This window comes from Equus quagga, chromosome 6 (assembly GCF_021613505.1).
Source record: "Equus quagga isolate Etosha38 chromosome 6, UCLA_HA_Equagga_1.0, whole genome shotgun sequence".
In the NCBI taxonomy this organism is placed as follows: Eukaryota; Metazoa; Chordata; class Mammalia; order Perissodactyla; family Equidae; genus Equus; species Equus quagga.
The window spans coordinates 134,314,714-134,334,124 of record NC_060272.1 but is presented as its reverse complement, the minus strand read 5'-3'; the positions used below and the strand labels follow the sequence as shown (position 1 = coordinate 134,334,124).

At 41.1% G+C, this 19,411-nt stretch overlaps 1 protein-coding gene across 2 annotated transcripts in view; it reads left to right on the top strand.

Moving 5' to 3' along the window:
- Positions 1-19,411, top strand: part of LOC124240903 (spindlin-1) — a 71,402-nt gene that overhangs the window by 28,983 nt on the left and 23,008 nt on the right. For both annotated transcript variants that reach the window (XM_046664144.1, XM_046664143.1), the window contains exon 3: positions 17,631-17,679. In XM_046664144.1, the coding sequence (XP_046520100.1) occupies positions 17,631-17,679 (49 nt within the window). The remainder of the gene's footprint in view (positions 1-17,630; positions 17,680-19,411) is intronic.

Here is a 19,411-nt window from a genome sequence, read left to right as displayed (position 1 = left end):
TATTTCTCTCCTTCTGCTGACTTTGGACTTTGTTCTTTTTCTCATTCTGTTAGGTGTAGTTTAAGATTGCTTATTTGAGATTTTGTTTGTTTGTTAAGGTGGGTCTGTATTGCTATGAATTTTCCTCTTAGGACCACTTTGCTGCATCCCATATGACTTTGTATGTGTGTTTTCATTTTCCTTTGTCTCCAGATTTTTTGGTTTCTCCTTTAATTTCTTCAGTGATCCATTGGTTGTTCAGTAGCATGTTGTTTGGTCTCCATATCTTTGTCCCTTTCCCAGCTTTTTTCTTGTAATTCATTTCTAGTTTCATAGCATTGTTTTTGGAAAAGATGCTTGATATGATTTCACTCTTCTTAAATTAATTGAGGCTTGCCCTGTTTCCCAGCATATGGTCTATCCTTGAGAATATTCCATATGCACTTGAGAAGAATGTGTATTTTGCTGTGTTTGGATGGAGTGTTCTACATACATATATAAAGTTAATCTGGTCTAGTTTCTTGTTTAAATCCACTGTTTTCCTTGTTGACTTTCTGTGTGGATGATCTATCCATTGATGTAAGTGGGATGTTAAGGTCCCCTACTATTACTGTGTTGTTGTTAATATCTCCTTTTAGGTTTGTTAATAGTTGCTTTATGTACTTTGGTGCTCCTGTGTTGGGTGCATATATATTTGTAAGTGTTACGTCTTCTTGGTGGAGTGTTCCTTTTATCATTATACACTGCTCCTCTGTCTCTCATTATCTGTTTCATCTTGAAGTCTGTTTTGTTTGATGTAAGCCTGGCAACACCTGTTTTCTTTTGTTTGCCATTAGCTTGGAGTACCTTCTTCCATCCCTTCACTCTGAGCCTCTGTTTGTCTTTATAGGTGATATGTTTCCTGGAGGCAGCATATTGTTGGGTCTTGTCTTTTTAATCCATCCCACTGCTATGTGTCTTTTTTTTTTTTTAAAGATTTTATTTTTTCCTTTTTCTCCCCAAAGCCCCCTGGTACATAGTTGTACATTCTTAGTTGTGGGTCCCTCTCTGGTTGTGGCACGTGGGATGCTGCCCCAGCATGGCCCGACGAGTGCCGCCATGTTCACGCCCAGGATCCGAACCAACGAAACACCTGGCCACCTGCAGCGGAGCACGCAAACTTAACCACTCGGCCACGGTGCCGGCCCCTGCTATGTGTCTTTTGATTGGAGAGTTCAGTCCATTTACATTTAGAGTGATTGTTGATATATGAGGGCTCAATGCTGCCATTTTATTTCTTGTCTTCCAGTTCTGCATTTCCTTTGTTTCTTGTCCCATGTATTTTGGACTACCAATTCAATCAGATAGTTTTCTATGATTATTTTCTTAGTTTTCTCTTTATTTATTGTTTGTGTCTCTATTCTGGTTATTCGTTTAGTGGTTACCATGAGGTTTGTATAAAAAAATCTGTTAGGTGAGATAGTTCGTTTTCTGAAAGCCTCTTACTTCCTTAGTCTAAACCAATTTCATCCTCTTCTGTTTCCCCTTCTAAGTACTATGTCACAACTTATTCTATCTTGTGTTGTGAGTTTGTGGTTAAAATGATGAGATTATATTTATTTTTGGTTTTTTCCTTCCCTCTATCTTTAATATTAGAATTGTTTGCTCATCTGTTCTGATCGAAAGCTGCAATTTTCTGATTTTGTCTACCTACTTATCTCCTTGCTCAAGGCTTTTTAAACCCCACCTTCCCAGGTATTAGGACCTTCTTGAACGTTTCTTGTAGTAGGTTTTGTGGTGGTGAACTCCCTCAGCTTTTGTTTAGCTGGGAAAGTTTTTATTTCTCTGTCGTATCTGAAGGATATTTTTGCTGGATAGAGTATTCTTGGCTGAAAATTTTTGTCTTTCAGAATTTTGAATAGATCATTCCACTCTCGTAGCCTATAAGGCTTCTGCTGAGAAATCCACTCCAAGCCTGAGAGGGGTTCCTTTGTAGGTTTTCTTCTGCCTTGCTGCACATAATACTCTTTCTTTGTCATTGAGTGTTGCCACCTTCACTACTATATGCCTTGGAGAAGGTCTTTTTACACTGATATAGTTGGAAGATCTGTTGGCTTCTGTCACTTGTATTTCCAGCTCTTTCCTCAGGCTTGGGAACTTTTTGGCTGTTAGTTCTTTTAACAAGCTTTCTACTCCATTCTCCACTTTCTCTGGAATACCTATAATCCTTCTATGTGTTTCCTAATTGAATCAGATGTTTCTTGGAGAATTTCTTCATTTCTTCTTAGTCTGAGTTTTCTGTCTTTCTCCATCTGAAGCATTTCTATATTTCTGTCCTCCAAACTGCTCATTCGTTCCTCCATAATATCTGCTCTGTTATTCAGGGAGTTTAGGTTTTTCTCTCTCTCTTCCATTGTGTTTTTCATCTCCAACATTTCTGATTGGTTCTTCTTTATAGTTTCAATCTCTTTTGTGAAGAAGTTCCTGCTTTCATTGAACTAACTGTCTGTAGTGTCATGTAACTCGTTGAGTGGTTTTTTTATGATAGGTATTGTGGATTCTCTGTCATTTAGATTGTGAATTTCTGTGCCTTCAGGATTCTTGTCAAGCACGTTCTGGGTGCCTGTCATTTTCCTTCTGGTCTGGAGATTCAATGTGTTTTTTCATACTGCTTGACAGCATGCCTCTGCACAGTGATAGTATCTGGTTGCAGCTCCCACCTGCTGCCACTGGGTGGGCATCAGGCACTGTGTATTCTGAGCCTGCCACGATCCACCACTCCTTTGCTCTCGCTGCTCCTTTCTATCTGTGAGGTGCTCTGGCCAACCTGCTGAGCTAGAGCACCATTTGGGCCATTTTTAATGAGATTCTTTAATCAGGTTTTCTTATTGGCTGAATTTTAAGAGTTCTTTGTATATTTTGGATAACAGTCCTTTATCAGCTGTGTTGTTTGCAAATGTTTTCTCCTAGTCTGTGGCTTGCTGTCTCATTCTCCTGACAGTGTCTTTCGCAGAGCAGAAGTTTTTAATTTTAATGTTTCCAGTTTATTAATTATGTCTTCCATGGATTATGCCTTTGGTCTTGTAAAGAATAGTCCCTATGCCCAACATCATCTAGGTTTTCTATGTTGTCGGAGTTTTATAGTTTTGCATTTTACATTTAGGTCTGTGATCCATTTTGAGTTAATTTATGTGAGGGATGGAAGGTCTGTGTCTAAATTGTTTTTTAGTTGCACGTGATGTACAGTTGTTCCAGCATGATTTCTTGAAAAGACTATTTTTTCTCCATTGTGTTGCTTTTGCTCTTTTGTCAAATATTAGTTGAGTATATGGGGATCTGTTTCTGGGCTCTCTGTTTTGTTCCAGTGATCTATTTGTCTCCTCTTTCACCACTACCACACTGTCTTGATTCCTGTCGCTTTATAGTAGGTCTTGGAGTCTGGTAGTGTCAGTCCTCTGGCTGTTTTTTTCCTTCAGTATTGCCTTGGCCAGTCTGTGTCTTTTACCTCTCCATATAATCTTTAGGATCAGTTTGTTGATATCTACAAAATAGCTTGCTAGAATTTTGATTGGGATTACATTGAATCTATAGATCAAGTTGAGAAGAACAGACATCTTGACAATATTCAGTTTTCCTATACACGGATATGGAATATCTCTCTATTTTTATAATTCTTTTTTGATTTCTTTCATTAGAGTTTTGTAGTTTACCTCACATAGCTCTTGTATATGGGATCTGTAGTGATCCCTTTCATTTCTTGTATTATTGATTTGTGTCCTCTCTCTTTATTCTTAGTTATCCTGGCTAGAGATTTGTCAGTTTTGATCTTTTCAAAGAACTAGGTTTTTATTCTGTTGATTTTTCTCTATTGATTTCCAGTTCTAAATTTTTTTGATTTATTTTATTTTTCATACTGTCTTTTCCTCTGCTTATTTTACAGAAATTTGCTTTTCTTTTTCTAGTTTCCTAAAATGGAAGATTGGATTTTTAAATTTTAGATCTTTCTTCTTTTCTAATTTATGCATTCATTCTATAAATTTCCCTTTAAGTACTGCTTTCTCTATGTCCCACAAATTTTGGTAAGTTGTATTTTCATTTAGTTTAAAATGTTCTTTAATTGGTGTTGAAATGTCTTCTTTGAACCATGTATTTAGAAGTGTGTTTAATCTCCAAGTATTTTGAGCTTTTCCAGCTACCTTTTTATTATTGGATCTAGTTTAATTTCACTGTGGTCTGAGAGCATATATTTTATCATACGTATTCTTTCAAATTTGTTGAGGTGTGTTTTATGGTTGAGAATGTGGTCTGTCGTGGTGAATGCTCCATGGGAGCTTGAGAAGAAGGTTTATTCTGCTGTCATTGTATGAAGTAGTCTGTAGATGTCCATTATATCCGGTTGATTGATAGAGGTGTTGGGTTCAACTCCGTCTTTAGTGATTTTCTGTCTGCTGGATCTATCCATTTCTGGTAGAGGGACATTGAAGTCTCCAACTGTGGTGGTGGATTCATCTGTTTCTCCTTGCAGTCGTATCAGTTTTCGCCTTAGTCTGATGCTCTGCTGTTAAGTGCATATATATCAAGGATTATTATGTCTTCTTGGACAGTTTACCCCTTCATCATAACATGGTGCCTCTCCTTATCCCTGATGATTTCCCTGGTGTGAAATGTCTCTCTGAAACTAACATTGCCACTCTTACTTTATGTTGATCAGTGTTAGCGTAGATCTCTCTCTTCATCACTTTACTTCTTTTCTTTTTTCTTTTCTCCCCAAAGCCCCCCAGTACATAGTTGTGGATCCTAATTGTAGCCCCTTCTAGGGCTTCTATATGAGCTGCCACCACAGCATGGTAACTGACAGACGAAGAGTGTGATTCCATGTGCAGGAAACGAATTCAGGCTGCCAAAGTGGTGAGAGCACCACACTTTAACCACTAGGCCCTCAAGGCTGGCTGTCCATCACTTGCCTTTTTTTTGTAAAGATTTTATTTCTCCTTTTTCTCCCCAAAGCTCCCCAGTACATAGTTGTGTACTTTTAGTTGTGGGTCCTTCTAGTTGTGGCATGTGGGATGCCGCCTCAGCATGGCTTGATGAGCAGTGCCATGTCCGTGCCCAGGATTTGAACTGGTGAAACCCTGGGCCACCAAAGCAGAGCATGCGAACTTAACCACTCGGCCGTGGGGCTGGCCCCCTCCATCACTTTACTTTTTTTTTTTTTTTAAATTTTTATTTTTTTCGGATGTATATCATATTTCAAATTCTGTATACATTACATCATGTTCACCACCCGAACACTAATTATAGTGCATCCCCTCACATGTGCCCCTAATCACCCCTTTTGCCCTCCCCCCTCCCCCCTTCCCCAATGGTAACCACCAGTCCAATCTCCAATGCTATGTGTTTTTTTGCTTTTGTCGTTTTTATCTTCTCCTTATGAGATCATATGGTATTTGACTTTCTCCCTCTGACTTATTTCACTCAGCATACCCTCAAGGACCATCCATGTTGTCACAAATGGCTGGATTTCACCATTTCTTATGGCTGAGTAGTAGCCCATCGTGTATAAATACCACATCTTCTTTATCCATTCGTCCCTTGATGGGCACCTAGGTTGCTTCCAAGTCTTGGCTATTGTGTATAATGCCGCAATGAACATAGAGGTACAAGTATCTTTATGCCTTGGTGTTTTCAAGTTCTTTGGATAAATACCCAGCAGTGGAATAGCTGGATCATATGGTAGATCTATCCTTAATTTTCTGAGGATACTCCAAACTGCTTTCCATAGTGGCTGCACCAGTTTGCACTGCCACCAGCAGTGAATGAGGGTTCCCTTCTCTGCACACCCTCTCCAACATTTGCTGTTTCCTGTCTTGTTAATTATAGCCCTTCTGACTGGAGTGAGGTGATACCTCATTGTAGTTCTGATTTGCATTTCCCTGATAGCTAATGATGTTGAGCATCTTTTCATATGCCTGTTGGCCATCTGTATTTCTTCTTTGGAGAAATCTCTGTTCAGATCTTTTGCCCATTTTCTAATTGGATTGTTGTTTTTTGTTGTTGTTGAGCTGTATGAGTTCTTTGCATATTTTGGATATAACCCCTTATCTGATGTGTGGTTTGCAAATATCTTCTCCCAATTGTTAGGTTGTCTTTTCGTTTTGTTGATGGTTTCCTTTGCTGTGCAGGAACTTTTTAGTTTGATGTAGTCCCATTTGTTCATTTTTTCTTTTGTTTCCCTTGCCCGGTCAGACATGGGACTTGAAAATATGCTGCTCAGACCAATGTCATAGAGCGTACTGCCTGTGTTTTCTTCTAGAAGTCTCATGGTTTCGGGTCTTACATTCAAGCCTTTAATCCATTTTGGGTTGGTTTTTCTGCATGGTGTAAGGGAATGGTCTACTTTCATTCTTTTGCCTGTGGCTGTCTAGTTTTCCCAACACCATTTATTGACGATCCTTTCTCCATCGTATGCTCTTGGCTCCCTTGTCGAATATTAGCTGTCCACAAACTTGTGGGTTTACTTCTGGGCTCTCAGTTTTGTTCCATTGATCTGTGTGTCTGTTTTTGTGCCAGTACCATGCTGTTTTGGTTACTATGGCTTTGTAGTATAATTTGAAATCGGGGAGTGTGATACCTCCGGCTTTGTTCTTTTTTCTCAGGAATCCTTTGGCTATTTGGGGTCTTTTGTTGTTCCATATAAATTTAAGGATTCTTTGTTCTATTTCTGTAAAAAATGTTGTTGGAACTTTGATAGGGATTGCGTTGAGTCTATAGATTGCTTTAGGAAGTATGGACATTTTAACAATGTTAATTCTTCCAGTCCAAGAGCACGGAATATCTTTCCATTTCTTTGTGTCCTCTTTGATTTCTTTCAACAGTGTCTTATCCTTTTCAGTGTACAGGCCTTTCACCTCTTTTGTTAAGTATATTCCTAGGTATTTTATTCTTTTTGTTGCAATTGTAAATGGGATTGTATTCTTAATTTCTCTTTCTGCTACTTCGTTGTTAGTGTGTAGAAACTCAACCGATTTTTGTACATTGATTTTGTATCCCGCAACTTGACTGTATTCCTTTATTATTTCTAAAAGTTTTTTAGTGCACTCTTTAGGGTTTTCTAGATATAAAATCATGTCATCTGCAAAGAGTGATAGTTTGACTTCTTCTTTTCCCATGTGGATCCTTTTTATTTCTTTTTCGTGCCTGATTGTTCTGGCTAGGACTTGCAGTACTATGTTAAATAAGAGTGGTGACAGTGGGCATCCTTTTCTGGTTGCTGTTCTTAGAGGCATAGCTTTCAGTTTTTCTCCATTGAGAATGATATTTGCTGTGGGTTTGTCATATATGGCCTTTATTATGTTGAGGTATTTTCCTTCTATACCCATTTTATTTAGAGTTTTTATCATAAATGGATGCTGTATCTTGTCAAATGCTTTCTCTGCATCTATTGAGATGATCATGTGATTTTTATTCTTCATTTTGTTAATGTGGTGTATCACTTTGATAGATTTGCGGATGTTGAACCATCCCTGCGTCCCCGGAATGAAACCCACTTGATCATGATGTATGATCTTTTTAATGTATTGTTGTATTCGATTTGCTAGTATTTTGTTGAGGATTTTTGCATCGATGTTCATCAGTGATATTGGCCTGTAATTTCCTTTTTTTGTGTTGTCCTTGTCTGGTTTTGTTATTAGGATAATGTTTGCTTTGTAGAAGGAGGTAGGAAGCCTCCCCTCCTCTTCAATGTTTTGGAAGAGTTTGAGGAGAATAGGTATTAGGTCTTCTTTGAATGTTTGGTAGAATTCACCAAGGAAGCCATCTGGTCCTGGACTTTTATTTTTTGGGAGGTTTTTAATTGCTGTTTCGATCTCCTTACTGGTGATCCGTCTATTCAAATTTTCTACATCTTCTTGGTCCAGTTTTGGAACGTTGTATGTTTCTAAGAATTTATCCATTTCCTCCAGATTATCCAATTTGTTGGCGTATAGCTTTTCATAGTATTCTCTTATTATCTTTTGTATTTCTGAGGTGTCCGTTGTAATCTCTCCTCTTTGATTTCTGATTTTATTTATTTCAGCCCTCTCTTTTTTTCTTGGTGAGTCTAGCTAAGGGTTTGTCAATTTTGTTTATCTTTTTGAAGAATCAGCTCTTGTTTTCATTAATTTTTGCTATTTTTTTTAGTCTCTATTTCGTGTGTTTCTGCTCTGATTTTTATTATTTCCTTCCTTCTGCTGATTTTGGGCTTTGTTTGTTGTTCTTTTTCCAGTACCTTTAGGTGCACTTTTAGATTGTCTATTTGGGATTTTTCTTCTTTGTTGAGGTAGGCCTGAATTGCTATAAACTTCCCTCGTAGAACTGCTTTTGCTGTATCCCACAGATTTTGGCATGTCGTGTTTTCATTTTCGTTTGTCTCCAGGAATTTTTTTTTTCTTCTCTGATTTCTTTATTGACCCAATCATTGTTCAGTAGCATTTTGTTCAATCTCCACATTTTTGTGGCTTTTCTGGTTTTTTTTCTGTAGTTGATTTCCAGTTTCATACCTTTGTGCTCAGAAAAGATGGATGGTGTTATTCTGATCTTCTTAAATTTATTTAGACTTGTTTTGTGGCCTAATATGTGATCAATCCTGGAGAATGTTCCATGGGCATTTGAAAAGAATGTGTATTCTGTGGTTTTTGGATGGAATGTTCTGTATATATCTACTAAGTCCATCTGGTCAAATGTGTCCTTTAAGGCGAGTGTTTCCTTATTGATCTTCTGTTTGGATGATATGTCCATTGGTGTAAGTGGAGTGTTAAAGTCCCCTACTATTATTGTGTTACTGTCTATTTCTCCTTTTATGTCTGTTAATAATTGCTTTATATATTTAGGTGCTCCTATGCTGGGTGCGTAGATATTTACAAGTGTTATATTTTCTTGTTGGATTGTTCCCTTTATCGTAATGTACAGTTTTTGTTTTAAAGTCTATTTTGTCTGATATAAGTATTGCTACCCCTGCTTTCTTTTCTTTGCCATTTGCATGGAATATCTTTTTCCATCCTTTCACTTTCAGTTTGTGAGTGTCTGTAGGTCTGAAGTCTGTCTCTTGTATGCAGCATATACATGGATCTTGTTTTTTTATCCAGTTGGCCACCCTATAGCATTTGATTGTAGCATTTAGTGCATTGACATTTAAAGTAGCTATTGATAAATATGTATTTATTGCCATTTTGTCACTTTTTCTTTTTTGGGGGTGTTTTAGTAGTTCTTCTCAGTTCCTTTCTTTTTCTCTTGCTCTCTTCCCTTGTGGTTTGATGGTTATCTTTAGTAATAGGTTTGATTTCTTTGGTGTTACTTTTTTTATTGCTTGTTATAGGTTTCTGGTTTGTGGTTACCATGAGGATCCTATTTGATATACTATGCATATAACAGTCTATTGACCTCTTTCTAAAAGCTCTACTTTTTCACTCCTCTCCTCCCACGTTATATGCTTGTCACATCGTATATAGTCTTTTGTTTAGTGTGTGTCTATCCATTACCCTCTTATCATTGAAATAGGTAATTTTAGTACATTTGTCTTTTAACCTTCATATTACCTTCACAGGTAGTTGATCTGCAGCCTTTACTATACTTTTACCTTACAAGTGATTTTATTGCCTATTTTTTCTTGTTGTTTTGGGTTTTTTTGATAATTTTTTTCTTTTATCTCTCTTTGTGGTCATTGCTTTCCCACTTATATAAGTCCCTTAAGCATTTTTTGTAGAACTGGTTTCTTGGTGATAAACTCCTTTAATTTTTGCTTGTCTGGGAAGCTCTTTATCTCTCCTTCCATTCTGAATGACAGCCTTGATGGATAGCGTATTCTTGGTTGTAGGTTTTTTCCTTTTAGCACTTCAAATATGTTGTGCCGTAGGGGTCTCGGCTGAGAAGTCTGCTGACAGCCTGATGGGCTTCCCTTTATATGTCACTTGTGGCCTTTCTCTTGCTGCTTTTAGGATTCTCTCTTTGTCTTTAATTTTAGACATTTTGATTATAATATGTCTCGGTGTGGGCCTCTTTGGGCTTTTCATGTTTGAAGCTCTCTGTGCTTCCTGAACTTGGATGTCTGTTTCCTTCCTCAGGTGAGGAAAATTTTCCTCTATTATTTCGACACATAAATTTTCTGCCCCTTTGTCTCTCTCTCCTCCTTCTGGGACCCCTATAATCCGAATGTTAGCATGCTTGATATTGTCCCAGAGTTACCTTACACTGTTCTCATTCTGTCTAGTTCTTTTTTCTCTTTTCTGTTCTGCTTGGGTGATTTCCTCTAATCTTTGGTCTAGCTCGCTGATCCGTTCTTCTGCTTCCCCTGCTCTGCTATTGAGACCCTCTAGTGAATTTCTCATTTTGAGTATTGTATTCTTCATTTCCGATTGGTTCTTTTTTATATCTTCCAGTTCTTTGCTCATGTGCTCACTGTGTTCATGCATTCTTCTCTGCATATCTGTGAGCATCCTCATTATGTTTTGTTTGAATTCTTTGTCAAGGAGGTCGCTAGATTCTGTTTCACTTAGTTCTTTTTCTGGTGTTTTGTAGTGTTCCCTTGCTTGGAAAGTATTGCTTTGCCTCCTCATTATACCTCTTTCTCTGTGCTATTTTCTTTGTACTGGGTGAGTTGGCTATGTCTCCTGATCTTGGAGAAGTGGCCTTATGTATGAGATGCCTTATGAGGCCCAGCAGTGTGCTTCCCTCTCGTCACCAGACCATAAGAACCAGGAGTGACCCCTTTGTGGGCTAATTATGTACTTTTGCTGTGGCAGGGTTGCTCCCACAGCAGGTACCCGGGGAGTCTGATCTTTCCTTCCCTGGCCAGCTGTTTGTAAATCCGGTTTGGATGGGCCTCAGCACTGTTGGCTACAAAGTCTATTAGCACACTCTTATTGTAATTGTCCTCTTAATTGGGTTGGTACCCAGTGTAGCTGTTTGCTAGGCTCATGGGCGTACAGTTGTGATAGGCCTGAGGCCAACAAGGCTGATGTCAGTTCTCTTAGGAGTGCACCTGAGTAGGGCTCTCCCTTGGCATGGAGGCCCTCAGTTGTTTCAGGCTTTGGAAGGTGGGGCTGATCTTTTTTATGGCTGTTTGTGAAACACAAGTCTTCTGCCGCTGATAAGCCTCACCCCCCTCTGGACCTCATACACTGTCAGCACAGTCCTGGTCCATGCACACTTCTCAACCCCCTGGAGCGTACCCCACCGCTGCACTGCAGAGGCCCCCACCTCTGCCCCAATGCTCCCCACAGTTCACCTGGTCCTCACACAAGCACTGCCCCACAGAGGCACACACCTTTGCCTGCCTGTAGAGGATCAAGGCATTCAGTCAGTGCAGGCTGAAAAGTAGCCTGAGGGCTTGCTGTTAGGTGGGGCCAGTCCCTAGGGCGGGTTGCCTGCCCTGGCTGACCTGGATTAAATCTGTGCTCTAGTGGGTGTGGCAGACCGCTGGGCTGGCAGACTGCTGGGCTAACAGCCCAAGGGGCGCACCTCAATGGCCCCCACCTGTGCCCATATCAGCACGCCTGGACCAGCTCAGAACAACGGCCCCCATCAATGACTCAGTCTCCGGAGAGGATCCTCCTCTCACCAAGATGCCCCCAGAGCCCACCAGGTGAGTCTCGTTTCACCAAAGGACAGTCACTCTTCTCTCTGGTGATTTTAGGTTGCTGCAATGAGTGAGTTTGTGCGTGGGCCCTTTAAGACCCAGATCTTTTCGGCTTTCGGCTGATAGCTTTTCTGGGGTGTCCTCGCTGCAGTTATTAGCCAGCAAAGCCAGGCAGTAAGACCCCCTCTTAGTTGGGCTGAGTCCGAAGGATGGTTATAGCAGTATTGCCCCCGCTCCAGACCTCACTCCTCCAGGGAGGGCTCGTACCTTAGGTTGGCTCCCACCTGGCCAGCTGAGAAGCTCTGCTGCTCCCAAAGGTGGCTGTTTTACTGCCTCTTCTGCTTTCATCAGGACTGTCCCTTATTGTGGGGGTTCTTTTTATCCAGTTTTCGGTTTTCAGTCCAGGGTAATTCTTCCTAAAATTGTTGTAACCTGGTTGTGTTCGTGGGAGGAGGCGAGTTCAACGTCTGCTCAAGCACCGTATTGAGGAGAACTCCTTTACTTTTAATCTAAATGCGTCTTTGTATTTAAAGTGGGTTTCTTGCGGACAACATACAGCGTGGGCTTGTGTTCCTATCCACTCTGACAGTCTCTTTTGACTGATCCATTTTGACCGTTGACGTTGGGGGTGGTTATCGGATTAATATCAGCTGTATTTATTACTATTTTCTATTCATTGCCAGTGTTCTTCCTTCCTATTTTTGTTTTCCACTCTTTTCCTGCCTTTTATGGTTTTAATTGAACATTTACATGATTCCTCTTTCTCTCTCTTCTTGTGTCAATTATACTTCTGTTTTACGTTTTTACTCCTGGAGTTTGCGAGATACATTTACAAGTAATCCAAGCGTACTTTCAAGTAGTACTAGAGCTCCACTGTAGAGTGTCCCTTAGAGAACTGAGTATTCTGACTCCTTCCTCCAGGCCTTTGTACCTTTGCTGTCTTTCACTTACATATAAGCTATAATCATCTAGTACATTGTTGCTAATGTTATTTTAAATAAAAGTCAGTTCAATTAAGAATATGAAAAATGAAATTTTTGATTTTACCATCACTTCTTCCAGCTCTAATGTTTTTTATTTCTGTTGATCTGAGTTTCTGAACTGTATCTTTGTCCTTCTCTCTGAAGAATTTCTTTTAACATTTCTTGTAGGACAGATCTCCAGGGAACAAATTCCTTCCGTTTTTGTTGGAGCAAGACTGTTTGTCCTTTTCTTTTGAAGGGTAGTTCTGCAGAATACAAAGTTGTAGCTTTATTTTTTATTTCTGTCAACACTTTAAATGTTTTACTCTGCGCTCTTTTTGCTCATGTGGTTTTTGAGGAGTAGCTGGGTGTCACTCTTATCCTGCTTCTCTGTAGTTAGGCGTTTTCCCCTTGGGCTTCTTTCAGGATCTTCCCTCTACCCTGGTTTTGTGTGGTTTGAATATGGTAAGCCTGTGTGTACTTCTTTTTGCATTTGTTCTCCCTGTTGATCTCTGAGCTTCCTGGATCTGTGCTTTGGTGTCTGCTGTTCCTTTGGGGAGATGTCAGCCGTCATTGCTTCTGTTCTTTCTCGTCTTTTTGGTCTTCCCACTATGCTCAGGTTACAACGGCATCGTCCCCCAGTTTTCAGATATTCTGTTTGTTTTTCCTCATCTCTCTTTGTTCTCTTTGCTCTTCAGTTTTGGAAGTTTCTGTTGACTTATCCTCAGGCTCAGGGGTTCTTTCCTCAGCCATGTCCCATCTTCCAGTGAGTCCATCACAGACGTTCTTCATTTCTGTTACGGTATTTTTGATCTCTACCATGTTTTTTTGATTTTCTTTTCTTATTTCCGTCTCTCTGCTTACATTATTCATCTGTCCTTGCATGTTGTCTGCTTTTTTTTATTAGAGTCCTTAGCATATTATTCACAGTCATTTTAAATTTTTGGTCTGATAATTCTGACTTCCCTGCCATAAATGAGTCTGGTTCTCATGCTTGCTGTGTCTCATTAAAACTGTGATTTTTGCTTTTTAATAGGCTTTGTAAGTTTTTGATGAAAGCCAGGCATGTACCGGGTAAAAGGAAGTCCAGTAAAGAAGCCTTTAGTGATATGTGGGTGAGGTGTGGGATTGGTGATGCATCCCCTGTTGCTGGGATTAGATCTCAGTCTACAGTGAATCTATGCCACTGGGCTGTGACCTCCAAAGTCCTTCTGAGTGTCCTCCCCTCTTATGTGGTGCAGGACGGCCAGGGTTTGAAATTTCTGTTACATGAGAGGATGGCCAGGGTTTGAAATTTCTGTTACATGAGAGGGTGGCCAGAGAGAGTTGGCGTTGGGTGTTCCCCTTCACCAGGGCCATTTACGCCCTGATACAAACCCCCGCAGGTTAGACTCTGATAAAAGTTTCCCTCCAGGGCAGGGCTTGCTAAGAACAGAGAGCTTTCGATGTATTTCAAAATGCATACTTTCCCCTACTTCCAGCAGTAGGAGGTGATCTTTCTTTGATCTTCAGTCTGAGAATCTGGGTAGAGCTCATGGAGGTAAAACTCATAAAGATGAGGATGACCCCCCTGAGAATGACCGGGTCCACTGGAGTTTTTCTGTCTTAGCCTTGTCTATACTGAGCCTCCAGTAGTTGGTCAGTTACTGTTGAGGTCTTCGTACCCCAGCGCTGGTTCCTGTGGAGGTTTCTGCTCTGGTGAAGTGGGATTCTCTGTCTCCATCCACATGTCTCTTTGTCCAGCTTTGGGGCAGCGGACCTTGTGAGCTTAACTTCTGACCAATCTAAGAAAAGTTGTTGGTTTTTCAGCTTGTTCAACCTTTTACTTGTCATTAGGATGGAGCGATGACTTCCAGGCTCTTAACGTGCTGGACCAGAAATAGGAAGTTCTCTGTATTCATTTTTCTTTAATTTTCAAGAGCTCTTGTGTTCTCTTTCCGTAGCCTCTTGTTCCCATTTTGTTACTCTAGTGTTTCCCTTTTCTGGAGGGGCCGCTTCTGTTATCTCATCTCTGTCCTTCTTGGGTGATTTCATGAACAGCTGTACTGCTTGTTTTTGTCTTTCTCGGTCATACCACTGAGGTGTTTTCATTCATGCTTAAGGATCAAGGATTAATTAGAATGGCTTACCTTTTCTTGAGTGATCAATACAAGATTGTGTCTGCCATGGTGTTCTTCTAAATGGGAAAGTCAGCTTTGTGTGGGGCCCGAAAAGCTCCTCAGAGAGCTCCGTTGTTGCCAGCACTCTCTTCTGTCACTTCCAGCGCCTCACCCTGCCCAGCTCCTGTCTGACTCAGCGTAGCAAAACCAGGTCGTGGTTCCCCTCCGTGCACTGCTGTCCACATATTGCTTGGATGCAGGGACAGGGATGTTGCTGTTAGGCAGGGGACGAACTGAATGCTAAAGTTGGCTGCCCTTTCCGCGTGTTTTCAGCCTGGGGAGGGAGGGGATCCTGATGCCTGATGCAGTTCCAGTAGAGCTTGAACAAATCCTGTATCTTCATGTCTGCTTTTGCATTTCTTGTCTCCTTGTCCTTGTCTACTCTAAGCCTAGAGATGTTCCAGGGATGCTTCAGGTAGATTTGCTCTCCTTCCCATCTGTGTCTCATTTTTGTCCCTGAGCTGCCACGTGGCTCAGTGCAGGTAAACATGCTGGGTGAAAGTGTGGGCGAGTGGCTCTTTTAGCAGTCAGGGCCGTGTCTGGCCATCTTTATCTGTGGACCAGAACGTACAGTCTTACGCAGACCAATTGGCCAAATACCTTCTTTTTCAGTTACCTTTTTAAAATTGCAAACATAGCATTAGTACAGAAATTTGTTTAAGCAGTACACATCTTAATGTAAGGCCAGAGAGAGAGAACTTTGCAGATAACCTGGAAGCCCCTTCCTCCGCCCAGGGAAACCACGGTTCTGAGTTTATGGTAACAAAGCCCTTTGTTTCCTTTATGTTCTTGTTACTTAGTGTGAATCTTGGTCAATATCGTAAGTACTGCTTTTCTGCATTCCACAGATTTTGATAGATTGTTTTCATTTTTATTTCTTCAAAATAGGTGAATTTTTATTGTGATTTTGTATTTCAAGCATGGATTTTTAGAAGATAGTTGATTAGTTTTCAAATACTGGAGTGTTTCCAAACCTTATTTATTTCTAGTTTAATTCTGATGTGGTCAGAGAATGTACTTCATATGATTTCAAGTTGTTTTAAGTGTGTTGGTTTGTTTCATGAGTAGCATGTGATATATCTGAGTTAATGTCCCACATGAACTTGGAAAAAATGTATGGGTGTGTCAGTTTTTGTTGTCAGTTCTGTCAGTCTTTGCTTTATGTATTTCAGTATTCTGCATTTAAGTTCATATACACAAAAGATTGTTATGGCTTCTTGATTAATTGACTTTTATCATTTTGAAATGTTATTAATAATTGTCTTTTCCTTTTTTATATGGTCGCTTGTGTGGCACAGACTGTTTACATTTAACGCCATCGTTGCTGTTGTCAGTTTGAAGGTGTTTTGCTGGATGTAGTGTCCTAGTCCATAGTTGGTTGCTTGGTTTATCTGCTTTAGCTGTGCCTGGAAGGTTTGTTCCCCTGTCTTCTGGCGTACATTGTTTCTGATAGATCTGGAGCCAGTATTTTCTTTGTTTCCTGTATTTAATGTGTCTTTGTTCTTTGGTTGTTTTAAAAATATTTTCTTGGTCAGCGATTTTCAGAAATTTGGTCAGGCTGTGCCTTGGCGAGGTTTTCTTGTTTTTATCTTACTTGGCTTCGCTGAGCTTTTTGGCTACATGGTTGTATACTTACTGCATCTGGAAAACTTGCTGCCAGTTTTTTTTCAGGTTTTTTTTCTTTCACTCCTTTGTCCTCTTTATTGTGGAGTCCAGTGTCATTGATGTTAGGCCACTTGATGTCCCACAGGTCACTGAGGCTGTTCATTTTCTCCAGTTTTTTCCCTGTGTGTCATTTTGGATAGTTTGCATCATTGTCATGTCTCAAGTTCACTGATCTTTTCATCTGTGGGGTCTAATCTGCTCTTAATCACATCCAACAATTTTTTTCATTTTGCATCATGTATTTTTCACTAGTTTCATTTGGGTTCCCCCCCCATTTTTCTATTTAAAGGGTTTTTGTCTTCCTTTAGATATTTGAGCATATTTATTATAGTTCTTTCAACATCTTTACCTGTTATTTACATCATTTTGGTTATAGCCTGCTTAGTTCTGGGGTTACAGTCTGCTGTTGTCTGCATGTCTGGTGATTTTTGTGGGGGCACGGGCCGTTGGAAACGTGTGGTGGAGTGCTGGGGTTTGTTGATGTCCTTCAGTGAGTGTTGGAGTTTGTTTTGGTGAGCAGATGCTGGGATGGGTTTACAGCGGCTTTTATCCTTAGGGCCATTGCCACCTTCCTGCTAAGGGGTTACCTCTTTGTGGTTTTTACTGACTGTCCCCCATGGACTTTGAACAACTTTCATGCCTTCCCAGGTTAGTGTCTAGCCAGACTGAAGAGCCCCCGGGTGTTTGGAGCTCCTTCGGAGATCTCCCTCCTTGCCAGCACTTTCTTCCTCGACTTCCAGCTGCCTCGCCCTCCCCAGCTCCAGTCTGTCTTAGCGTGGCAAAACCAGGTCGTGGTTCCCCCTTCACATTCCGTGGTTCACAGATTGCTCTTGGAACATGGTCTGGGTTGGTGCGGGCTCCGCTGGGGCCCCCTCGTCCCATAGGCCTGTGCCGCCTGTCCCCCGATGTCTGCGTCCGGGAGTTTCGTATCGTCTTTCCTGGTTTCTAGTTGTTTGTGGCAGGAAGGCAAGTGCTGTACCTTTACTGCTTTATGCCTAGGGTTGTCACTTTCTTTTTGGGGATGTTTTTGTGCACAGGATCTTGGTTTTGTGTTTTATGGCTGATTTGGGAGATGAACTGGTGTCCCTGTCACTTTCCAGAACCCCTCATGTCTCCTTTTTAAAGTTAAGTGAACAAATGACTTTTTACATGCTGGCTATTTACAGTTTATTTTCATTTCATGCTCTGTATAGCAGTTTTTCAGAAGTTTATTTTTCCTGAGTTTTGACTATTTTTTATCCATTTTTCATTGACTTATGCTCACTTCTCTTTTAGGCCATGCTGGTGTGTCTGCAAGCATGATGAAGAAAAGGACGTCCCACAAGTAAGCCGTTCTGAGCCTTGCTTTTAGGTGGCAGGTGTGCCTTTGGTTGCAGGGGATGTAAGGTCACCTGTGTGAGGCCCTCTCTGCCCTGTAAGGAGGAGGCCTTGGCTTGCAGTGGCTGGCCTCACGTACCTTGCTGCATGCTGAGCAGAAGCATGTGGTCATGTCCCCATCCAGTCCCTTCTCCCCGGCCTGACCTAAGTGTGCCTGGGTCTGTCCTTCCACCTTGAGCAGCCTCTGGGCCATGATTCCCCCTCCAGCCGTATGGGAGCTGGACTGATGGAAGTGTCAGTTGTGGCGAGGGTGGCAGCTGCATGGGGAACCCTTCCTGCTTCTGTCCTTGGAAGGGCTGCATGCTCGGGGTGCAGGTTCCTCTCCAGGTCTTGGATCCACTGCTGGACAAGGAGCTCCTTGTGGACAGAGCCCATAGCTCGTGCTTGAGGGCCTAGCTAGCACACTGCTGGGCACACTCACTGCTGTATAGCATTTTCAGGTGAATGAAGAGCTTGTAATTTAGAGAAAGCATATGCATGACGAAAGAATTAAATAGCCATGTATTTTAAGTGATAAATCCTAAAGTCTGTAGGTACCAGAGTACAGAAGCCACCTTTTTCTCCCTGAAATCTTTTGGTGTGTGACATGGTTATATCCAAAAAGAAAATTGAGATACTTTCTTAAATAGTAATGTCCACTTGTACTGTATTCTCTTGATAGATTTCACAGGTACCCACCAGTACTGGTGACTGCCATTGCACCATGGAAAGCACTCTAACAAATTAGTTCTGATTGTGCGTCTTAATCATAGATTGTTAAGTATGGAAGAGACCCTCCTTGACCCTAGCGTCTCCATAGCCTCTCATTGTAGCAGTTGTTTCCCAGTTACTCATATGGGAAGGCTCTGCCCCTGATCACTGCACTGTAGTGGCTGGAGAGCATGAGAGGCCTCTTGACTGTGGCGGAAGGTATCCACAGATAAAACACCCTCACTGACTGTTGGCGTCTCGTGTGAGTGATGCGTGGACACATGATGTAGATATCTGGACTGTTCAGTGTAGAGAGTTAAAATGTGAAGGCAACGTGGGTATGCTCTTGTGTCCCTGTGCCTCGATAAAGTGTTTCTCGAATTTCGTTCTTTTGCCCATCACCATCAGTCTGCCACATCCAGATAGCTGATACCTAACGTATGTCCGTTCACTACCACGTCATTGCCATCTATGATAAACCATCTCTTGGCACAAATAGAAAGTAACAATAAAAAGCAGAAATATGAGCCATAAAAATTAGGTAATGATGAAAACTTAAATATAGTGGGAAGTAAAAGCAAATTACCCATTAGCTTTGCAAGACCAGAACAGTCATCAAAGTAGATTTTGCCAATTAGGTTAAAATTAGTGTCTTTGAGAATGTAATGTACGTTCTATTTTATCCGTTTTTACGTATTCCAGATATCTGATTAAAAGTTCATTTACTTAGGATTTCAGACGTTCATGGGTTTGGGCTCCGGGGCCTCTTACTGATGCGTTCTGTTTGAGGGAGCTGTCACGTGCCTCTTCCTGAGTGGTGCTGTTCATTGCATCATGGCCTTGGTGGACTCATCCTCTTTTCCACTTACCTGTTGAACTTTTGCAGTTCATCTGTGTACCAGCTGAAAGGATCTCTTGTCCTGTATGTTGCACGATGCAGGGAGCTTGAGCTGGTGCTTTACTAGGAGGCGTGCTTGTCCCACTTACAG